We start from the raw sequence: 19,195 nt of genomic DNA on the forward strand, positions 1-19,195 counted from the left end.
ACACACACACACACGCACACACACACATACACAGATAAACTGGCAAGACTGCACCAGCAAATTTGTAGAATATGAAAAATAAAATCAATAAATGAGAAAAAAATCTTGCTCAAATGCGCACTCACACACACACGCACACAGACATGAGAAATCATGTCTAAACCAACAAAAAGAATCAAAAAGCCTTTCTATGTATTTGAATAGGAAGCTATAGGCAGCCTACAGGCTGTACAGGACATTGCACACATGTAACTATTTTTTAAAGCCACTAGGTGGCGCTCTTCTACTTGAATTTTTTTTTTTTATTAACTGACACTCTATTTTGATGTGAAATGTTGTATTTATTGAAAAAAAATAATAAAAATAAAAATATGTATATTAATTCTAATGGAAAAAATAGCTCATAAAAATTATATAATTAATGCAAAGTATCATAAAAAATTCTAAAAATTCTAAATAATAATCAGAAAATATTATAGAACAAAAATATATTTGAATGGTTATCCTGGGAAGAAGTAAAGTTAAATTTTAAGGCTTCGTCCGTTTTTGACCGGGAGGACGCTAAGTGTAACCCATTTACGAAGAAGCCCAGAGGGTTAAAGCGACCCGAAGCGAACCGTACTGTACTGTACCATGCAGTGGAAAAGCACCACAAGTGAGCCGTACCGAACCGTACCGTACTATGCAGTGGAAAAGCACCTTTAGTGTACCTTGCGGAAGAACAGGCAGAGAGAGCCGGTCTTCTGCGCCCGTTTGGTGGGTGTTCCCTGCTGAGGGCTCTTCTTGTCCGGTTTGGCAGGGCTGGGGTTGTTCTGGACCGGCCCTGCGTGTGTTGCCGTCAGGGTGCCCGTCAGAGCCTGGGCACTGAGGGTTGGCAGCGCCCCCCCACCCTGACCTGTCACGCTCACCTGCACCGGGATAAATGTGATGCCACCGCTCTCATTTGCTATTCCTGAAAACAGTGTAAACAAAGATGTAAATAATGAAAGTTTGTACAATCAAACATTGAAATGAAATGTTTCCTCTGAACCCATCCACCTCCTCCAGCTCCCCCTGCCTGGATCTGTGACATGACCTGTGCATGTCTACTCACGCAGCTGCAGAAACTGTATCTCACATGCCCACAGCAGTGTGTATGTTGGTGGCAGTAGCACCAAAGCAGATCTAGTCTACCAAGACCAATGACATTAACAGTGCCATGTTCATCAACATGCTAAAACTATTTCGAAAGTTGTCCTTTACAATGCAATCTGCGAGCCATCACGTGATTACTGCATGGCACAAGCTGATTGGCTTCTGCTTATCCTGGAGCCATCGCGATTGCTTGCTCAACATTTAACTTTGGTTCAGTGTTTGCTGTAGGCTAGTCCCGTAGCACGCTATGAGGCCCTGTCCCAAATGGCACACGTCTATTGCATGTCCCTTAAAGGGATACTTCTTCTTCCTTCTCAGGAAACAACTCAAAAACTCATTTCCCTAGGAGGCTACGCCTACCGCTAACAGAGCGCAGTAGTTAAACAACAAGTCTAGGCTACTAGTGAGTCTCGTGATGAGTCTGCCCGAAAATGTGTTTGTTTACTGTCATGTTTATGTTAAAGTCATGTTTACTGTGGCGAGCGGGACGAGTGAGGGCCGCGGGAGAACGGCGCGAGTCATGTTTACTGTGGCGAGCGGGACAAGTGAGGGCCGCGGGAGAACGGCGCGAGTCATGTTTACTGTGGCGAGCGGGACGAGTGAGGGCCGCGGGAGAACGGCGCGAGTCATGTTTACTGTGGCGAGCGGGACGAGTGAGGGCCGCGGGAGAACGGCGCGAGTCATGTTTACTGTGGCGAGCGGGACGAGTGAGGGCCGCGGGTGAACGGCGCGAGTCATGTTTACTGTGGCGAGCGGGACGAGTGAGGGCCGCGGGAGAACGGCGCGAGTCATGTTTACTGTGGCAAGCGGGACGAGTGAGGGCCGCGGGAGAACGGCGCGAGTCATGTTTACTGTGGCGAGCGGGACGAGTGAGGGCCGCGGGAGAACGGCGCGAGTCATGTTTACTGTGGCGAGCGGGACGAGTGAGGGCCGCGGGTGAACGGCGCGAGTCATGTTTACTGTGGCGAGCGGGACGAGTGAGGGCCGCGGGAGAACGGCGCGAGTCATGTTTACTGTGGCGAGCGGGACGAGTGAGGGCCGCGGGAGAACGGCGCGAGTCATGTTTACTGTGGCGAGCGGGACGAGTGAGGGCCGCGGGTGAACGGCGCGAGTCATGTTTACTGTGGCGAGCGGGACGAGTGAGGGCCGCGGGAGAACGGCGCGAGTCATGTTTACTGTGGCGAGCGGGACGAGTGAGGGCCGCGGGAGAACGGCGCGAGTCATGTTTACTGTGGCGAGCGGGACGAGTGAGGGCCGCGGGTGAACGGCGCGAGTCATGTTTACTGTGGCGAGCGGGACGAGTGAGGGCCGCGGGAGAACGGCGCGAGTCATGTTTACTGTGGCAAGCGGGACGAGTGAGGGCCGCGGGAGAACGGCGCGAGTCATGTTTACTGTGGCAAGCGGGACGAGTGAGGGCCGCGGGAGAACGGCGCGAGTCATGTTTACTGTGGCGAGCGGGACGAGTGAGGGCCGCGGGAGAACGGCGCGAGTCATGTTTACTGTGGCGAGCGGGACGAGTGAGGGCCGCGGGAGAACGGCGCGAGTCATGTTTACTGTGGCGAGCGGGACGAGTGAGGGCCGCGGGAGAACGGCGCGAGTCATGTTTACTGTGGCGAGCGGGACGAGTGAGGGCCGCGGGAGAACGGCGCGAGTCATGTTTACTGTGGCGAGCGGGACGAGTGAGGGCCGCGGGAGAACGGCGCGAGTCATGTTTACTGTGGCGAGCGGGGCGAGTGAGGGCCGCGGGAGAACGGCGCGAGTCATGTTTACTGTGGCAAGCGGGACGAGTGAGGGCCGCGGGAGAACGGCGCGAGTCATGTTTACTGTGGCGAGCGGGACGAGTGAGGGCCGCGGGAGAACGGCGCGAGTCATGTTTACTGTGGCGAGCGGGACGAGTGAGGGCCGCGGGAGAACGGCGCGAGTCATGTTTACTGTGGCGAGCGGGACGAGTGAGGGCCGCGGGAGAACGGCGCGAGTCATGTTTACTGTGGCGAGCGGGACGAGTGAGGGCCGCGGGAGAACGGCGCGAGTCATGTTTACTGTGGCGAGCGGGACGAGTGAGGGCCGCGGGAGAACGGCGCGAGTCATGTTTACTGTGGCGAGCGGGGCGAGTGAGGGCCGCGGGAGAACGGCGCGAGGCTGGTGGCGTGATTACCGATGAGCGACACCTGTGAGACGTAACAGTCTCGTATCTCTCACGGAGGTGCCGGGATTTTCTCAGCAATGGTAAAACACACATCAACCGATCACTTGTTTAGCGTTCATGTAAACTACATTCAGATTCACCAATCGGCATGAATTCAGTTAGATTGAAACAAAAGGTGTGCATGTAAACAATGAATGGCGACTGCAGAAAGCAAAAGATGAATCCCAGACATCCCATGACGGCCGGACATGTCCGGGAAAAAGAGGACGGTACCCCCTAAAGTTACTACTCGGGTTTCTCCACAGAACAAGAGACTGCTAGCTTAGCTTCCAAAAAAAGTTGGCTGAAACTATCCCTGCGTCCCAATTCGCATACTATCCGTCCTAAATAGTATTCGAAAATAGAATTAGTGCGTCCCAAATCGTAGTTTGTTGAAATGAGTGTTTCAAAGATACCCGGATGGTCTACTTTTTCCGGTCAGAATCCGAAGTGTAGATCGATGCACACTCTAACGGCTAATATTGCCCACAAATCATTGTGCGTTGGACGAGGATTCGGTTAGAACTACAAACACGAGTAAAAAGTGTTAAAAAACTACAGACACGTAGTCGATACGGAGGACGCGCGAGTCCCCGCGGTCGTGTAGAGAGGTTTAGATAAAGAGCTTTGAGTGATTAATTATCAGTATCTAACCTAACGAAAATGAATTTATTCAATGTTGTCCACATTATATTGCATTTGCAGCAGCACTGTGAACTTTTGTAAAGACACGTTCAGCCATTACGTTTTAAATGCATCATTATATTCAAATTGCAAACACGAGGAGAGCATGAAAGACCCACAACTGGCAGATGAACGTGCTCTCCGAAACGGTATAATAAAATTAGATAGAATGGAGGATTTTAACTGTGACATGATGATTGACAGGGCAGTTTACGGTGACAGGATGCACGCAGCACGCGACAGAGCTGTCCGTTAAAGATGACCTGATAGTACGTCCCAAAGCTTGCCTACTCTTTTGCTACACACTCACAAGTATGCACTTTTTCCTCACAAAAAGAGTACATACTTTTAGGGCGTAGTATAAGTAAGCGAATTGGGACGCAGCATATGTGTTCATTCTGTGAGTGAGATCCACCCTCTATGGGCGGGTTGAGAACATGCGTCCCGCCCAGACCCAGACAGTCTCTGGCCAAATAATCATCCAATGACGCAAAATGACTATTTTTTCTAGACAAAAAATACATAAATCTCTCGTATTAGGGGGATATGAGGGTGGAAAGCACGGTAATTCGAAAATACTACAGGTTTTCTACTTTCTACTATAGGGCTGGGGTAAACGATTATTAACTAAACGATTAGTTGGGCGATTATTTTATCGATTAGTCGACTAATCTAATGACTAATTGGACGACTAATATAAAGAATATTTTTTCCTGCTGCTCAATTAATAAAAAAACAACATCTCAAATAAATACTAGCATACTGAATCAAGATACTATAAGCTGGCTAACGTTAGTCTAATGTTATGTATTTAAACACCATCATTATAACTCTACAACCGCCAAAACCGTGTTATTAAAATATTTTTTACAAACATTTTTTATCATAGAGAATGTTTAAATATTAATATCAGCTGAGGAGGGAAACGGAGTCGGAGGCGGAGGCGGAGTTCACCTACTGATCAGAGCGCGTGCTGACACGGAGTAAAGCCTTGTTTATACTCGACACGTCCGCACGAGCACGAATGTGCGCACGGCAAAAATGACGCGTTGGGTGCGCAAGACCAGAAAGACTGTGGCTGGCTGTGTGTACGCCTTTTTTTTGTAACAGCGCGCCCGGCGCCGCATCCGGAAACGACTTCAAGCCGAATCTGCCCGAGCTTGTACGTCTCACCACACCTGCACCCAGTTTGCGCGTCTAAATTGCATTTTTTTTTTCTTAAGGGTTTGTTTACTGTGTGTGATTCATTTAATGGATAACACATTCACTTCTAGTTGTCTTCGTCCTCTATTCTGCAATGTTTCGGTCTCCCACGTGTGTGTGGCAAGCTGTACCGCCGGGAACATGCAAAAAATAAATAAATAAAGAAGCGTCGACGCAAAAATGTGACGTCGACGCAATTTTCACGACGTCATCGACGCGCCGCTACAGCACTATTCTACTAGCTTAATGCTAAATCCTGAAGTATCCCTTTAAGTCCATAAGACTCTAGGGTGTCCCATTTGTCAATTTAGGTTTGAGAGGGGTGCTCGTGAGTGTTTTGGGCTCTTGATGCCCACTTTTGCTGAGCCTGCACTAAAGCAAGCTCCACAGCAGACTTCTTCCCGACAGTCAAAGTGTTGTTACGTCACAAAAGCGCAGACTCATAGGAAGACCGCAAGTCTTTAGGGTGAACCCCTCCACCTCCCCCAGCTCCACCTGCCTAGATCTGCTACAGGACATGTTTATGTGTATTCATGCAGTGTGTGTGTATCTATTGACAGATGCAAGTCCCGCAGCAACAATGCACAATGTCATATTGTATTAATCTATTAGTCTGTGTTTGTGGTTTGAGACCAGTGTTGGTGAGATCATTTCTCTCACTCAAGGCTCGCTCAGAGCGGGCTTTATCTGTCGCATCACCTACTGACTGACAGACTGATCAAGGTAGTTAAGATTCATTTGACACCTTGAACAGGTATGGTGACGGTCTGGCCGTTGTTTGCGGTGACAGTCGCTGTTGCCATGGTGACCACCGTCTGTCCGGCGGAGATGGTGCTGACCAGAGACGGCTGGGCAATTTTCACAGATTGGGCTGGCTCAGAGGCTTTGTCTCCATCGACAAAGAGGCGCCGACAGGCTGTGCCAGTAGGGGGCGAGCTATAGCGGTCATGGAGAGACGCAGGGGACGGAGAAACGCCTGGAGGAGGAAAAGAAACGCCATATGAAAATATGACCGTTTTGGTTTGTTTCAAAGAATGCTTATAGAAATCGTCATGTGTTCAGTCATGGTTCTTGTGTCATTCAAAGTAAGTCACCTTTTCCTGCAGTCTTACTGCTGAACTCAGTCTTGTTGGGAGTGTGTGTGGGGCTTCCTGAACCGTCCTCCAGGTGTTGAGGAGGCATTACCTGTCACATACATATGATTATTCATATCAGCCATCATAATATCGTCTGCATTGTAACCCTAACATCAACTTGTTTTCCTTTTCTGAAAAAAAAAAGGTCTTAAGATATCATTAGCACACTTTATTCTAATATTCGGAAATATGTGCACTTAATGGTACTAAATGTGCACTTGTAGTGTAGTGAATATTAAAAGTATATTTAAAAAAAACTGAATGATGAAGATAATATAATATTAATGAAATTAAATGCCACTTAAGTGTACTTTAAAGTGAGTCCACTTCCATGACTGTTCCTTAACACACTTAAAGCTACACTGTGTAACTTTTTTAGTTTATTCTTAGCTAAAAACACTTCTTTCAAAAATATATGCGCTCATTAATGTATATTTACTTCGTTCAAGTAATGAAGTATTCTCGTGAGTGTATAATATGCCATTGAAAATACATACGGGTAAGGGGTTCTAATGTCGGTTGCCATGTTGCCCCTCCATCTTGAAAGTACATTAGCCAAAGGGGGACATACCCGGTAATTCAAGCTTTCGCCTTTCGCATTGCACCGTGTCGAATGTGAAGAGGGGGATTGCTTGAGACTGATACCGTATTTTCCGCACTATAAGGCGCACTTAAAAGCCTTCAGTTTTCTCAAAAAACGACAGTGCGCCTTATAATCCGGAGCGCCTTAAAACGTCTAAAAACCCAGCTGTAGTCCCAATCGAGTCGTTTTTGTAGGCATTAAAGAGCCCCTATCATGGATTTTTGAAAATGACTGTTCATATGGTGTGGAATATAGCTCTAAGGGAATGAAAACATCCTGCAAAGATTTATATCTGAAAGTGCACCGTATATAAAGTTATTGTCTTTCAAAAGTGAGAGTCGACTCTGAGTCTATGAAATGAATTGTTTTTAAAACGAGTCAGCTGTTTCGCGCGCACAGATGGGAGTGTAAACTTGAAGTCTAGAACACAAATACTTCAGCTGAATCGCATCATGTCGAGAAGACGCTGTGTTCTACAATGCAATGATAGTTCAGCCACTTTGTTTTCATTTACCAGGGACGAGCATGTGAAGAATCGGTGGTTAGAGTTCATATTTGCAACGACACCACAACAGTACAGCCCGATTGTGTTCTCATTATTTTAATGAGGAATCATTCAAAAACATAAATGAATTTAAATGTGGATTCGCAAGCCGGTTGTTCCTGAAGAAGGGCTCAGTGCCCAGTGTATATGGATCAGCTTCCTCCTCCGAATCACAACCTGTAAGTATTATTAATAATTGTTGCTTTTATGGGTTTTGAACGGTTTTGTAGTGTCGGGGCGCGAGGAGGGAAGGTGCAATAAGTATGTGTGTGCGTATGTGTGTGTGTAAGTTACGCTCAGTGCAGCTTCTAGGTCTCCAATGTAGGGCTGGGCGATATGGTCAAAAAAAATTATCACGATAATTTTTTTTATATCAGTCAATATCGATAATTATCACGATATATGTCAAATATTTATTTTTTTCAAGTTTAAAGGCAGATTTTTGCAACAAAGTTGTATAAACCAAAATGTGTATATTGTGTTTTTAAACTACTCTTTAAAATTATGTTCACTAACAAAAACAGTAACATCTGTTTTTTTTTTTTTTCCTTTTTTTTTCTTATGTAACAACCACATTTTTATTTGGTAAAAAGTAATATTCTGACTGTTTGAGTTGCATTCAAATTAACCATTGGTCATTCAGTATCATGCATTTAGATCATGATAACCACAGATAAAACCAGGTATAGCCTATAACTTAGCTCCTCACTATCATGACATAACTTTGTTTTCTGTATTTTTTGAATGAAAAACAATAGCCTGACAGCTAAATACATTATTAAATACTGTACTTATATTCCATTAGTCATTATACATTGTCAACATTAATAATATTATACAATTCAATATGTATAATATCCCACATTTCATGGTGCAGTTAATATTACCAGGCTAACCTTACAGTAAATCCATGGGAAGCTAAATGGATTCAGTATCAATTCAGATTCTGACTGTATCGTTGCACGCAGTGTTTCTCCTTTTTGTCAGCGGTGTTTAATCTGCCTTTAAACTGGTTTAAACTTGACATTTGTGTTCTTCGCTGAACTCAAGTGCTTCTCACTGGATCTCGTGAGCAAAACGATCAGAGGCGCGTCTGCGTGAGCTCGCGCTCCGCTCAATGCACTGCCGTTTGGACTTTGAGCCGAGCGGATAAATGCTCCGTGTGGCACGCGCGGTTTAAATGAGTTTCGTTCCGCTTTTTTGACGCATAAATATTATCGAACATTTATCGACCTCTTGATATCGTTTTATCGAGGAAAATTATATCGCGATAATTATCGTTATCGTTTTATCGCCCAGCCCTACTCCAATGTCATTTTTTTTAAATATGTGAAATGTTTGTCGCTGTTATTGGAGTTGTCATAAAGAAAAGATCGTCTTGTAGTACTGCAGTGCTTTATCAATATGTTTATGCGTTATGCTAACAAACAATAACTGACTGGGTCTGTCATCTGAACAATCACCACCGATTAGCGTCACGCAAAGGAGTGGTTTGGAAAAATGAGTCGTTGTCCGAATCATTTGGGAGTCGGTAAGCAAATCAGGTAAAAATAAATGCATATTATAAGACAAATAAAGTGTTTTTTTTTTATCCTTGCATGCATGTTAAACTGTTGTTGGGAACTCCCAGAACAATACTAGGAACATTTTAAATGCCATAATAGGTGCCCTTTAAATTTCCTGATTTTTAAAAGACGATATCTCTGCAACTTTTCAGAGACTATTAATGCACCAACAGCAACATTACACACTATTTAAAATGAAAAAAGGGAAATCGCAATCAATCCCCCCCTCCCCCCTTTAAATATATTTTTTGAAGTAAATCCTCTTTTGAAAGTTTTTTCTTCAGTGAAAGTACTAATCATGTTTCTATAATCATAAGGATAAGTTCTGTTGTTCTGACCTCCTGGCAGGCGGGGACACAGTTCTTGGCCTCTCGGATGCTCTCCCACAGCGGGGAGTTTCCTCTCCAGGCCAGCGACTCCAGCACCTGCTCCTCAACATGGTTCAGGTGTTTGACCACCTCCCGGAAAAGCCCCTCCTCCGCCCGCACCAACACCTCAATCACCTGAGCGGGACACAGAACGGCTTTAGACTCTTATGAAAGAATGCATTCCATTTTAACGGTTACTCTTTATTGATTTACCTTGTAAAAGTAATAAGCAGGGAGGTCGAATATCTGAAGGACTCTGGGAAACTCTCCTGGTGGTCTGTACGAGAAGATGACGATCTCCAGACAGCAGGCGATCAGTGACCGGTGGAAAACGTCCTGCTCTAGAATGCCCTGAGACGCATGATATACCATTCAGAATATGTCATTAAAGGGTTAGTTCACCCAAAAATGAAAAGTAAGTCATTAATTACTCACCCCCATGCTGTACCAACCCCGTAAGACCTTCGTTCGTCTTCGGAACACAAATGAAGATATTTTTGATTAAATTTGAGAGCTGTGTAACTACCACATTGGCTCCTAAGGGACTGCCTCTTGACGGCCCAGAAAGTCAATGAAGAAAATGTTTAAATATCCCAAGTGACTACCGTGGCTCAACTATATGTTTATCAAGCGACGCGAATACTTTTTGTGCGAAAAAACAAACAAAGATAACGAGTTTATTCGACTATTCCTTTTCTTCCTTGTAGGCCAGAAACGAGATTTCCTTAGATTTCCACGACGCATGCGCGAGAATTGCGATCTCCTTACACTACTTCAGTTCAGTTCTCGCGCATGCGTCGTGGAAATCTAAGGAAATCTCGTTTCTGGCCTACAAGGAAGAAAATGAATAGTCGAATAAACTCGTTATTTTTGTTAGTTTTTTCGCACAAAAAGTATTCGCGTCGCTTGATAAACATATAGTTGAGCCACGGTAGTCACTTGGGATATTTAAACATTTTCATCATTGACTTTCTGGGCCGTCAAGAGGCAGTCCCTTAGGAGCCAATGTGGTAGTTATACAGCTCTCAAATTTAATCAAAAATATCTTCATTTGTGTTCCGAAGACGAATGAATGTCTTACGGGGTTGGTACAGCATGGGGGTGAGTAATTAATGACTTAATTTTCATTTTTGGGTGAACTAACCCTTTAAATTGCTGATAATTTACATACAAGATATCCATGTCATTCCTTCTGCAGTGGAAAAGAAATTAAGGTTTTTGATGAAAACATTCCAGGATTTCCTCCATATAATGGACTTCAATGGGAACCAAACGGTTCAAGGTCCAAATGACAGTTTCAGTGCAGCTTTAAACTGTTCAAAGGGCTTTAAACGATTTCAGACGATGAATAAGGGTTTTATCAACCAAAACGATCGCTCATTTAAAAAAAACAAACAAAAAAACACATTGTTCTGTTCTGTGATGCGCGTTCGTGACTCTCCTGTTCGAAGTCGTTCATCAAAATGAACAAATATTTTTTTGTGTCATTTGGTTGAATCAACGAACGAAATGAACAAATTGACTAGGAAAAAGATTTGTTCATTTTGATAAACGAGTTCGAACAGGAGAGTCACGAACGCGCATCACAGAACAGAGCAAGGCGACCATTTGAGCTTAAGAAACTTAAACTTTGTTTTTTTTTAATGAGCGATCGTTTCGCTTGATAAGACCCTTATTCATCGTCTGGAATCGTTTAAAATCCTTTGAACAGTTTGCACTGAAACTGTCTTTTGGACCTTGAACCGTTTGGTTCCCATTGAAGTCCATTATATGGAGAAAATCCTGGAATGTTTTCATCAAAAACCTTAATTTCTTTTCGACTGAAGAAAGAAAGACATGGAGATTTTGGATGATATGGGGGTGAGTAAATTATCAGTAAAAGTTTTTTAAAAGTGAACTACTCCTTTAATGCAGTTAATGTTCAATAGTTTTGCAGTAAGGTGTTCATGGCTTATTTAGGGAACCTACAGACAGGTCCACGTCTCCAAGCCTTTTCTTCTCCTGGTTGATGATCACTTCCAGGGATTTGTAATAAAGTGCCTCAGCCAAGCAAAAATACTTCACTGCAACATCTGTAAAACAAGAAGTTTTGATATCAGTGTTTGAATTGTGGGAAAAGGCTACAAATTAAAGCATTTTTTAGGAATATATGACGTAAGAAAGCATGAGATGCACACCTCTGGCCAGATTCTTGCTCTCCTCTCCTGTTCCCTCATAATTATGAAGGAAGATCTCTGACATATCCTTCAGCCTTGCTGCGATGGACTCACTGGGGTCTCTTACACAAGATCTGAGGTTTTTAAACAGAAAATACCAGTTATTCCAGCAAACATGCACAGCAAACACTGGACTCACTTGTGTCATATATCACTGGAATAGTGGCACATTTGACTCGAATCAGTGGTTTCACATTGTACTAAGATCACAATTCAATGGAATAAGTCAAAACACAAGAATCAGTTTCCCTGGATATCTAGAATCACATTTGACTAGCATCATAGTTTACTGGAAAATTGAAATCATAGTTGACTGACTAACACTGGTTATTTTAGTCAGCATTCACTGGAAACAATGGATTGGAAGTCATGAGGTTTATTGGAATCAATTCAAGAACATTGCATTCGGTGACTAACGCAGGACCCGTTGGGGATCACCTGAACACGTCTCTGAGTCTCGGGCTGGGTCTGTATTTGAATCCTGTCAGCAGCGTGTGCAGACGGCCCACACTTTGCATCGCCATGGAAACGGGGGTACCCACGCTGCTCTCCGGCACGTACCTCCTCCCTGTCAAAGGAGTACACACTTTCAGAGCAGACGCCTGTGAAACAAACACACGTTTATTGGTCAATATAAAACCAGTGTTCATCGTTCAGAATGAATGTTATGTGTATTTAAAGGAGTAGTTCACCTCAAAATAAAAATTTCCTGATAATGTACTCACCCCAATGCCATCCATGATGTTCATGTCCTTCTTTCTTCAGAGGAAATTTAGGTTTTTGAGGAAAACATTTAAGGATTTCTCTCCACACAAATCAATGCAGTTTCAAAGGACTTCGAAGAGCTTCACACGGCTCTGCACGATCCCAGCTGAGGAACATCGTCGTATCTAGCCAAACCATCTGCCATTTTCTAAAAATACAAAAAATGTATATACTTTTTAACCACAATTGTTTCGTCTTGTGCTGGTCGGCGACGTGCCAGGCGTCATCACGTTGGAAAGGTCACGCTGGACGTAGGCGTAAGTGCCGCCCCATTGTTTTAAACATCCAGGATACACACACGAAAGGACCATTTTAAACAATAAAGACATAAATATGTCATTCAACATCAATAAAAAATCAACGATCCTCCTTTTCCACGCTTGTAAACAATGGGGTGGTGCTTCCGCCTACGTCCAGCGTGACCTTTCCCACGTGATGACGAACAATTGACCTATGGCTAAGCCACACCCCCAAACGCGATGAGCCAATCACAGTGCGCAGCTAACCCAATACACTCGGACATTCTCTGCTTCTACATCTGCTGTAAGTTAAGTCAACAGCGTATTTGAACGTTATCTTTAAAATCTAACGTAACGTTAGGGCTAACGTTAGCCTAACATTAGAAAACGTTAACGTTAGCTTCTAGCTGCGTTGTACGTCATGTCAATTAGCTTCATTAACGTATCTGTAAATAACCGAGTTAACAAATGTTAACAATGTTGTGCTGAATGATTCATGTAAATACTGTAGTACCAAACGATATGCGGTTTATCACGGTTACACTGTGACCTGTACAGCTGAAGCTTTTCATCGACCTTCTCAACAATAAAATTATTAATATAACCCTCCAGTGCACACCCAGATAGCAAACTGACATTGAATCAACGTGGAAATATGACATCGAAACAACGTTGATCTGACATTGTTTTGCTCATGGAATTAACGTTGAACCAACGTCAGACGCGTCATTCTTTTAAAACTAACGGAAAATCAACTTGAAATCAACGCGTTGTTTCAACGTTATGAAAGCAAACCAATTTTCGATTTCATTTAGCTTTGAAGAATGCCGCGTCTGACGTTGGTTCAACGTTAATTCCATGAGCAAAATCAACGTTGTTTCAATGTCATGAGAGACGTTGTTTCCACGTTGATTCAATGTCAGTTTGCTGTCTGGGTAGTTAAGGCCCTTTAGCCGACTTCGAGATGATATATAATCTTTCTGTCTCCAAAAGTCACCAATTGCCTCCTGTGAAATTTCTCCTAGTGTGACAGCGGCCATAGCGCCTTTTCCCGAATGTTGACTGTTTGTCCGAGTGAGTGGAGGGGGCGTGGCTTAGCCATAGGTCAATTGTGGTTAAAAAGTATATACAGTACATTTGTATTTTCTTTAGAAAATGGCCGATGGTTTCGCTAGATAAGACCCTGTTCCTCAGCTGGGATCGTGCAAAGCCGTGTGAAGCTCTTCAAAGTCCTTTGAAACTGCATTGATTTGGACTTTTATTTGGTTACCGTTGAGACATTGTGTGGAGAAAAATCCTGAAATGTTTTTTCGCAAAAAAACTTAATTTCTTTTCCACTGAAGAAAGAAAGACATGAACATCTTGGATGGCATTAGGGTGAGTAAAATTTTAGGAAATTTTCATTTTGAGGTGAACTACTCCTTTAACTGTGTTTGTATAACACACGTACGGTCATATAGTTGCTGGGTTGCTCCTGGTTCTCTATCCCTTCACAGAAACAAGGTCCTGGGGTACCGACGTCTTCTCTGGCCGCTTCTCCCAGAAATACTCTCTCATCCAGAGAACCGGACGATAACACATGTTCCTCATACACACGGTTCAGAGAAGCACTGAAGAAACAGACATAGAACAAGAAGAGTGTAGAAATGTTTACGAAGCTTCATGCGGATTAAGTGATTCACTGAGGAGACGCTTACAGACTGTCACCAAAATTCACCGGCTCCAAAAATCCTGTCAGCGTGTCTTCTTTTCCTTTCAAAACCTGAGACGGGGAACAAGATGGGAAATGGCAAATGTTGCAAATACTCAGCTAAACAATATTAATAAAAGAAATAATAAAGCAAATTATAAAACTCCTTAAAACCAGTTTAAAGACATTATGAAATATCATTTGTAACATGTTTAACCCTCTGGGGTTCTTCGTTTAACAGTCACACTCGGGAACTTCGGGCGGGATTCATATTTAAAAAAGAAAATCATATATATATATTTTTTTACTTGTTTTTTTTTATAATATTTTTTCTTTTCTTTTTTGGTGTTTTGAGAAAATTTCAAAAAGACAAAAATTTATAATTAGTATTAATGCAATAATTATGACCAAATTTTCCCCCATTGAATATAATAGAAACAAATATTAAATTATTATTTTTTTTTTTTTTTAAGCTGTATTTCATTTTGGAGTCAAGCCTAGGCCTCATAAAGCAATTTTTGAAATTAGATGGATGCCATTTAGTGGACAAACTGAGCTTTTTAAAAATGCAAAACACATGTATAATCTGAATTTTTTGGTGTGTTTGTGTGTGTGTGGATGTGTCTGTTTTGCACTCTTGATGTTTTATAGATTCACCCCTTCACTGTTGTGAGCTTTTTTCAAGATCGTTGCTGATTTGTAGATTGTACGCACAAAAAAACTCAGTCTTTTCACATTTTTGCCAATTTCCCATTCATTTCCTATGTGGGTCATTTTTGACCTGAAGGTCCTGAGTGTGACTATTTTTTTTCACGACCACTTAGACTTTTCAAATCCTGTCCCCATTTTTTTTTTTTTTTTGTGTTCATATACCAAGTACCATTAAAGTCACTAAGTTTCGGACGATTCCGAAGAAGCTGCGATTTTTAAATTTTTTTTATTTAAACGCTTCAGGTCATTATTGACCCGAAGAACCCCTGAGGGTTAACGTGACATGTTGGAAGAGTCCATTTTGATATCATGTTGCCTTCAAACTCGAAGAAGACGTCCCGACATACATCATAAGGGCCCGATAGACTTGACCAGAAATTGAAGAGCAAACTGATGTGACGTTATATCAAACTATCTAAATCACGGCAAAATGAAGTTCATTTGGAGTTCGTTTCTGAAGGAACAAACTTTACGAAAAATGTATTTTCGTCTGGTAAACACGTTACTCCGAATGGTTCGCGGCGAGCTCGTAATAGGCAAGGGAGCTCTTTAAAGTTGGAAATCTTCTCCGGCTCCGGCAAGACGTCCACGAGTGGAAACACTGGAGAGCTGCTTATAGTAGAAATTGAAGTGTAATTCTAATTGAAAGCTGTTTTTTTCATGTTTAATACTGTAAAGAAGACTGAGACCTCCGAAACCTTCGCCCATTATAAAAAAATTGGACTGGGTTAAATTTTCTGCACTTTTCGCATCTGTAGCGAGCAGTTTGAATGCTGTTTTGACAATTCAGAGTCACCAAATCACGAATACGAAAAAACGCATACGAAAATTTCGGACTTGAGGCCAATTTATACTTCTGCGTAGGGTGCGGGCAGTAGGTACGGCGTAGCATAAGCACAGACCATACCGTGTACCCTTCGCCGTAGCCTGACGCGCACCTCCTCAAAATTGTAACTACACGTCGCGACGACGCGGACCGCAAGATCTGTGATTGGTTGGCTTGGCAGCATCGCATTTCCTCCTACGCATTTCCGCACGCACCATCTCCTCCGACGTCTTCTCTCGTTTCTGCCTTTCAGTTTTAGTAATTTCACTAAAATAAACTGTTTTTCCACCTCAATAAGATCCAACTCCAACATGATCCGCTCTCTTTCATTCGCCATTGCTTGTAGTAACCTAGCCGCGAGGAATCTAAACACATTGGAACATTAAAACCCTCTGCCGCCAACTAGCGTTTCGGAGCAGTACTGCAGAGCAACCAAGACATGAATGCGCCTGAACCCGACCCTTTACGTCGCCTACGTGCGTAGCCTACGGTGTACCCTCGACGCAGAAGTATAAATTCGCCTTCAGTGTGCAAGAATCTTTAAGCAGTGTTGTAGTCGAGACCACCTCACTCGAGTCCGAGTCGACACCGAGACCAGAGAGAGTCGAGTCCGAGTCAAGACCGAGTCCATAGAGAGTCGAGTCCGAGTCGAGTCCGAGACCAGAGACGGTCGAGTCCGAGTCGAGACCGAGACCAGTGAGGGTTGATTACCTAATTTACTTTTATTTACTTAGAGAAATAGAGTTTTAAATTACTTAGAGTTTTAAAAATATGATCAGTTTAGGGTAAAAAGGCCACATAGTAGGTGGTGTTAAAAGTAATTTTATTACAATTTGTCATGCGCAGTTGCGCACTAGAAAATCACCAATCACTGGGCGTGTCAATCAATTTAAAGAAATATTTTATTAACATACATTAATAATCATGAAAAATATTTTGAATTGAACTCGAGTGGACTCGGGAATAATTCCGAGTCCTAAAAAAAAAAATGTTAGAGTACGAGTCAATTCCGAGTCCAAATGGACACGAGTCCACGACAAGACCAAGACCTTTAAAATATGGTCTCGAGACCGAGTCCGAGACGAGTCCGAGTCTCGAGTACTACAACACTGTCTTTAAGCTGTTTGGTTTAAAGTAGGGCTGTCAGTTAAACGCGTTATTAACGGCATTAACGCAAACCCATTTTAACGGCATCAATTTTTTTAACGCACGTTTAACGGTCTTAACTTTGTCGTTTTGTTCACATGCTTTTGCAACAGGACACGACTAAAAGAAATCAAGTGACATTTAGAATAGATAAAAATGTGTGTTAATCGCGAGTAAACTATGACATAAATGCAATTAATCACGATTAAATATTTTAATCGTTTGACAGCACCAGTTGAAAGCAATCTTTTGTACATGTGACGTGACTTTAATTGACTGGAGTGCTGAATTGCAGAGCTTGTGCAAATATATCTGATGCTTTCTAGACTGCTATTTTCTCACGCTTTCATTTTTGTTGTGTGTTTATTTTGTTATTAAGAGGAAAGAGCGCAGCGCATATTTAAACTGTATTCATGTAAATTCTCTCTGCAGCGAGAGCGGTGTGTTCAGTATATCGCAGCAAAGGTATTTCCTCCTCTTTACCCCTGAATGAAGAAAGAGGAAGAATGGCTGTGAGTGTGTCGGGCATGCCAAGTGTATTCCAGTACCTTGCGCTCAAAGAGTTTCTTGATGAAGGGTTTCCAGAAATGCTCCTTTGCTCCTTTGGCCTCCAGCACCAGACCATCATGAAGTTCACACAGCTGCTCTATGAAACACAGTGAGCCTGGGCCTGGCTTATACTCTTTACTGTTGAAGTCCTCAGGCAACCCTGTGTGTACACACACACACACACACCAATGTTTGTTTGACCTTCAGCGATACATCCTACCTTCTGGACAACTGATCCCACAATACATGGTTCATTCTGGTTTTAAAGAAGAATGAATACTATAGTTATGTGAAAGCCTATGTGTGTGTGTCATAGACTGTAAAAAAGATGGACGACGCCCCTTCACTCTTTTCCATCAGAGAGAACTGAAGCTGTATATTTGTGTCCGCCGGACACTTCCAGTTTGATGACCTGTTGTCCCGCATCAGAGCGAGGATCACCCTCGCCCTCATCCATCTAATCTAGCTGTCATTTATTTTTGTTTTGATGATAAATAGAGCCAGCCTTCAAAAGTTATTAACCTGTCCTGTGAATTTTTTTTCTCTCTCACATCCAGACACAAACTTATGCACATATATATGTTGGTTGTCTTTACATCATAATAATATTTCATATAATCTAGATATGGAATGAATAACATTCAATACAAAATGAACATGTCTCGTATATAGAAATAATGTTTTAAGTGATAAAATATTTGCTTTGTTGTGCATAATCCCACTATGCATTTAGTCATATTAACAAAATAATTTATTGAAGCATCCAGACACTTCACCACGTGAGCAAGCAGCTAGGCTCCTGATTGGTTAACGCGGCGCGAATTCACGCCAAATGCTGCGTTCAAGTCATCTCGTATAGATCGTAATTACGAGTTGAACGCACTTGAACGCCACCACAATGTCGTAAATAGCAGTGGGGAGCTCGGGATTTTCTTTAAGCCCCGATCTGTACGAGTTGAGGGCGTGTCAGTGAGAAACGTTCATTCAACGTCTGTTGACGGTAAATTTTAATTGAATTTCAATGTTTACTCATTGACATTGTAAGGCTTTTTCATTTATAAAGCAAGCTCTCTGCACAAAATACGATATCATTATAATATAAAAATTATACCTAATGATAGAGTTTACATTGGCTTCATAAGCCAATAAAAAACATAAAAAGAAAACACACCTGATGCGCATTCTTTGTTCTTCATTTTTTTTATTAGCAGAGTTAACTAACCTGGCTGTATTTTCGTGCAATTCATTAAAAGAAGGTACACCGGCATTTTGCTCCGACGAAACTGACTTGAACGCACCAAACGTCGTAAACACGACTTCCCACCTCGTACGTACGAATTTCCCAGGAGGACTTGAACGCAGCATATGTTCAGATTTTTCAACTCGGACGGCAGACGCGAATTCGCATCAAACGCGTGAATGCACAAATGGCAGTAACTAAATCATTCGCGCGTAACGCGCTTAACGCGCCAGACGCTCAATTCACGCCATTCGCGCAAACAGGAATTTTTTAAGCGCGTAAAGGCGGGCATACACTGTGCGATGTCTGTGCAGCAAGGTACCTACTCACACTGAACGAGTAAATCGCATGCGATGCAAAGCCAAAGTTCAGGATTTATGTGCTCACACTGTACGGTCCGATCGTCGAGCT

General features: G+C 42.8%; 1 protein-coding gene across 2 annotated transcripts in view; it reads right to left on the minus strand.

The window, feature by feature from the left end:
* rbl2 (retinoblastoma-like 2 (p130)) overlaps window positions 1-19,195 on the minus strand; it is a 47,666-nt gene that overhangs the window by 12,509 nt on the left and 15,962 nt on the right. For both annotated transcript variants that reach the window (XM_039656705.2, XM_039656706.2), the window contains 11 exons: window positions 17,544-17,704; window positions 14,320-14,384; window positions 14,073-14,232; window positions 12,057-12,220; window positions 11,580-11,692; window positions 11,371-11,474; window positions 9,616-9,753; window positions 9,373-9,537; window positions 6,301-6,391; window positions 5,952-6,182; window positions 711-952 (listed from right to left, as the gene is read on the minus strand). In XM_039656705.2, the coding sequence (XP_039512639.2) occupies window positions 711-952; window positions 5,952-6,182; window positions 6,301-6,391; window positions 9,373-9,537; window positions 9,616-9,753; window positions 11,371-11,474; window positions 11,580-11,692; window positions 12,057-12,220; window positions 14,073-14,232; window positions 14,320-14,384; window positions 17,544-17,704 (1,634 nt within the window). The remainder of the gene's footprint in view (window positions 1-710; window positions 953-5,951; window positions 6,183-6,300; window positions 6,392-9,372; window positions 9,538-9,615; window positions 9,754-11,370; window positions 11,475-11,579; window positions 11,693-12,056; window positions 12,221-14,072; window positions 14,233-14,319; window positions 14,385-17,543; window positions 17,705-19,195) is intronic.

This window comes from Pimephales promelas, chromosome 25 (assembly GCF_988280905.1).
Source record: "Pimephales promelas chromosome 25, fPimPro1.hap1.1, whole genome shotgun sequence".
Taxonomy (NCBI): Eukaryota; Metazoa; Chordata; class Actinopteri; order Cypriniformes; family Leuciscidae; genus Pimephales; species Pimephales promelas.